The following is a 5319-nucleotide window of genomic DNA, read 5'->3' as shown; positions in this document are numbered from 1 at the left end:
TATATATATATATATATATAAACTGAGAATGTGAATCTGTCTGACTGTCTGTATTTGTGCATCACTAAAACTCAAGAACTATCCAACCGATTTCATTCAAATTTTACATTAATATTCTTAATATTCTTTTCTACTCCAGGCACAAGGCCCAAAATTTTAGGGGAGGGGACCAGTCGATTAGATTGACCTCAGTGCATATACTGGAACTTAATTTATTGACCCTGAAAGGATGAAAAGCAAAGTTAACCTCGGCAGAATTTGAACTCAGAACATAAATATTGCTAAGCATTTTGCCTGGCGAGCTAACATCTCTGCCAGTTTGTTGCCTTTCATACTTAATATAAACTAATAGCTAACACACATGGCTACATTGCCAAGAAATTTACTTCACAACTTTGATTTTATTGTGATTTTGGATTTGATCCTACTGTGCAGCATTCAGTTGACTATAGCTCCAGGTCAACCAAAGCCATATTAGTAAAAATTGGTAGAGAAGAAATAGTGTGGAAATATGTGAGAAGAACTATTCTTGTTTTTTGGTGGGCAGTTTAACATCACCACCTTTGATGCCTTTAGCAGAATCAATTTTGTTTCAAGCATTCAGGCCGCATCTCCCTCCAATCTAAGGATAACTCCTTCATTTTATATATCTCCAGTCTTGAAACTCTGGAAAGTGTCATGGAAACCCCTTCTTCTTGACCAGTGCTATGCAAATTTTTTCCACTTGTGGTACACTTATATTCATTGCAAAATTCAGCAGCATACCTGAACTAAAAATATAACTAAAAGTATAGGGAAAAGAAATTATATTCAGCTTATACTGTGGCACACCTAGCATCGTCTCATGGCACACCAGTGACATACCGGTTTTGGAGCACTGTTCTAGACTACAATTTTAAAAAAACTGAGCTTACCAGTCTAAGAAATACCTATGACAATCATAGGTATGATATCATGATATCTCTTCAAATGATTAAAAAAAATATATAAACAGACATAGGCATGGTTCAGTCCAAGTGCATGGCACACCTTCAGCAAGTGTCTTCTACTATAGCCTCAAACCAACCAAAGCCTTGTGAGTGGATTTGGTAGACAGAAACTGAAAGAAGCCTGCTGAATATATATATGTGTGTTTGTGTATTTGTGTTTATCTTCCACCATTGCCTGACAACCAGTTTTGGTATTGTTTTATCCTTTTATTCTTTTAATTGTTTAATTGTTTAATATATGTTTAATTGTGGCCATGCTGGAGCACAGCCTTAGAGTCAACCCTGGACTTATTCTTTGAAAGCCTAATACTTATTCTATCAGTCTCTTTTGCCAAAATGCTAAGTTATGGAGACATAAACACACCAGCATCGGTTGTCAAGTTATGGCAGGGGGACAAACACAGACACACACACACACACACAAATAAATACATACATATATATATATACAATGGGCTTCTTTCAGTTTCCATCTGCCAAATCCACTCACAAGGCTTTGATCAGCCCAAGGCTATAGTAGAAGACACTTGCCCAAGGTGCCACACAGTGGGACTGGACCCGGAACCACGTCGCTGAGAAGCAAGCTTCTTACCACATAGCCATGCCTGCACCTATGTTTACTTTTCTTTAACTTAGCAGTTTGGCAAAAGATATCTACAGAATAAGCACCAGGCTTAAGAAACAGTAAGTACTGGGGTTGATCTGTTAGACTAAATCTTTCAAGGCAGTGCCCCAGTATGGTTACAGCCCAATGACTAAAACAAGTAAAAAGAAGAATAAAACACCCCAATCATCCAACACTTTCTCCTTTTATCATGGATGGATCTCTCCATTATGATATCACTTATCGCTCTTCAAACATGCACACGCATATTTTTACCACTCAGTTTTTGGTTTATGTTAGATACCAATTTTTTCTGTTTTGTTATGGTTTACATACACATACATACATACAAATGCATAAAACGTTGTAAAATAATAATGAACTTACACGTAATATAGGAAATTTACTTATCACATTTTGAAGAATATATAATAGTTCTCCTTCAGGAAAAGAACTGAAATTGAAAAAAAAAAAAAAATTTAAAGGTGGTGGTGGTGGTGGTGATGACAATGATATTCAGAATGGTGATAGTTGCATATATAAACAAATTTGTATACATAACTACAAGAATAATCATAATTGTTTATATAAACAGATACATAGATACAGATATAGAAGTCCGCGTACATGCAGGGCCAGTGCTAGGAAATGTGGGACCCAATTGTTGGTGGGGCCTTCTACTCTACAAAGTTGAAGACCCTTCAAGGCAGTACTCCAGCATGGCCCTTAATCATAGTCCAATGACAGAAATGTGCAGAAGATAAACTTAACAATGGCCATGCCTCACATCATAATAACAACTCTTGATAACAAATGCACATCAAACAAATGCTTTCATTAAACAAGACAAGAATACAAATATAAAGTATATACAGTCCATCTAGACCAGAGATTCTCAACCATTTTTTTATCTATGGACTCCTTTGATTACTATTTTATTCTGGTGGATCCACATAGCCATTCTATGTTTAAAAACTAGTTTTATAGAAACTTCTTTCAAAATTCCTATTTTTGTTTTTCACATGTTCACTTGTATAAGTTTGCAATAGCACTCTCTGAGAAAATGTGTTTCAGTAGCTGGAAACATTGAACTATGTAAAACATTAAAGAAGGAAACCTAGCTGTTTCTTGCAATAAATATATCAGAAGCAAAATTATATCATGGACCCTTAAAATACTACTGTGGATCCCCAATTTACTACTTTGCTTGCAATGACCCCCAGGGGTTATATTTGTTTCAAACACCTGAAGAAATCACTGCACTCACAAGCTACTTGTACCCAACACTGCCTAATCTCCAGAATCTGGAAACTGAGCAATTTTAAATTCCACTAAAAGTCTGAGTGAAGTAGCATCATTATTCTATGCACAGCCTGAAAAACTTTAGAATTAGCCTTGATAACACTAATCCTCACATGCCCCTCTCCAAACACAACATGCCTTTAGACACCATATACTTAAGTATCACACTACTCACAAACTGTACTGAAAAAAACAAAGTTAAAATCTCACATGTGCATCATTCTAACTACCCAAGAAGAAAGACTTGGGAATAAATCAGACCTTACCTTTCCTTTGAAGGTGTTACAATATCTACACTGCATTCAATAACTTCTTTAGGTTGTAACCCAGGTAACTTTACATGGAAGACTCTGTCAATATTATAACACTTCAAATTTTGAATGCGTTTACGTTTCACGTATCTAGCAAAGGGAACCTTAGAAAATAAAATAATTGAAGAAAGTTACTGAGAATTATTCATCTAGTGATGTTTTGCCAAAACTACAGAACAGAAAATGTAAAATGTACAGAGTATGTAGAGTGAAATATACAGCCTAATGGAACTTGTTTCATTCCTGAAAGAACGTTAATGTAAAGCAGAAGATAATCATGTTTCAATGCCAGCATCAGCTCCATCATTAACTGTTATTATCATTAATTGTATTAGCAAAACATCAGATTTAGTTAAATGTTTGCTTTTCCCATGCTAGCTGATTAACTAAAAAGCTACTATTCAAGAAACATAACTAAGTACACTACCATGACATGACATAGCTGCCTTTTCTTTTTCTTTACTTTTTTTTTAAGTGTCTACCTTAATCGTTTAACATTCAAATTACTTTGTCAAATGTAATGTTGATTTATTCACATTTAAAAAAAAAAAAAATTAATCATGTATTATCTTGTGGCTTCAAGATTTTAAAGATGGGATTGTTTATTTTTAGATTAACATTGTAGGGTAAGTGTAAGAGGCTGGATCTGGCCAGTTTCAACATAAAAAAGATAGAATATTTGAGCTGGTTGTGGCTGATTTAACCCTTTAGCATTCAGATTATACTGTCAAATGTAATGCTTATTTATTCACATTGTTTTGAATTAATCACATATTATCTTGTAGCTTTGAGATTTTGAAGATGTGATTGTAGAATAAGTGTGAGAGACAGGATCCAGTCAGTTTCAACAAAAACACAGTTAGAATATTTGGGCTGGATATGGCTGTTTTAAATGCCAAAGGGATAATAGTTCTGCAAAGTATATTTTTCAATAGGAATATATTTCTGCTCTTGGTATTTTTTGAAAGAATTGCTTGAAATTACTGATCATCATCTTGAAATAGTTCTTTTAACATTGTTATTTAGGGGTGAATGGTTTGAACTGGTCTTAGATTTTTGAATAGCAAGAACAATACTTTTATTTTTTTTTAAGAACGTCTTTTATTATTTACAGAATCCACTTTTTATCACAAGTAACAATATGGTTGAGAAATGGATCAGTCTGGTTACAGAGAAGAAGCAACGAGCAAATTTCATATCTGTGCATTTTCTGATTTTCATTCAAATCATGTGATACCCATTTGTTGAGCTTTCTTGATTTTCTGATCACATGCAAATGGTTGCAAGCAGTTTTCTGGCTAACTTGAAGTTCTTGAGTGGTTTTACGTGGATCTTTCTCAATGACGGTCTTTAATTGACCGTCATCGATGACAGATGGGTATTCACTATGCTCACAATCTTTAAGACTCAGGTCTCCACTGAAAAGTCGTTTAAACCATTTTCAAGCTGACCACTCACTGGTCATTTCGTCACCAAACATTTCATTGATATCACGAGCAGTTTCAGCTGCTTTACATTCTTTTCTGAAGCTGAATAGCAAAATTGCTCAAATATTGCGCTTTGACAGATAATTGTAACAACGGTGAAAAAAACATCAATGTTAATTTATTGATGCATTTGAGCAAGTCTGTCTGTATTATCAGATAATTGCAAAAAAATTTGTTTAAAACAAATTCAAAACTCTGCAAAAATCCAGCACAAATTCTTCATGGTTCAAAACGCTGCTTACTTTTCACTGACTTTGATATATTCTTTTATTTGTTTCAGTCATTTGACTTATTCTATCACTCTCTTTTGCCAGACTGCTAAGTTACATGGATGTAAACACACCAGCATCGGTTGTCAAGCGATGTTGTGGGGACAAACATTGACACACAAACATATACATACATACATATATATATATGTATACGATGGGCTTCTTTCAGTTTCCATCTACTAAATTCACTCACAAAGCTTTGGTCACCTCGAGGCAAGAGTAGAAGACACTTGCCTAAGGTGCCATGCAGTGGGACTGAACCTAGAACCAAGTGGTTGCTAAGAAAGCTACTTACCACACAGCCACTCCTGCACCTCTCTCTCTCTCTATATATATATATATATCTATATATAT

At 34.7% G+C, this 5319-nt stretch overlaps 1 protein-coding gene across 1 annotated transcript in view; it reads right to left on the bottom strand.

Annotated features, from left to right (window-relative positions):
• Positions 1 to 5319, bottom strand: part of LOC106867508 (eIF-2-alpha kinase GCN2) — a 177582-nt gene that overhangs the window by 48789 nt on the left and 123474 nt on the right. The window contains exons 3-4 of the mRNA XM_014912393.2: positions 3162 to 3310; positions 1981 to 2047 (exon numbers count right to left, since the gene is read on the bottom strand). Of these exons, the coding sequence (XP_014767879.1) occupies positions 1981 to 2047; positions 3162 to 3310 (216 nt within the window). The remainder of the gene's footprint in view (positions 1 to 1980; positions 2048 to 3161; positions 3311 to 5319) is intronic.

The sequence above is a fragment of the Octopus bimaculoides genome, chromosome 16, assembly GCF_001194135.2.
Source record: "Octopus bimaculoides isolate UCB-OBI-ISO-001 chromosome 16, ASM119413v2, whole genome shotgun sequence".
NCBI lineage: Eukaryota > Metazoa > Mollusca > Cephalopoda > Octopoda > Octopodidae > Octopus > Octopus bimaculoides.
This window is presented reverse-complemented; position numbering and strand designations above follow the sequence as displayed.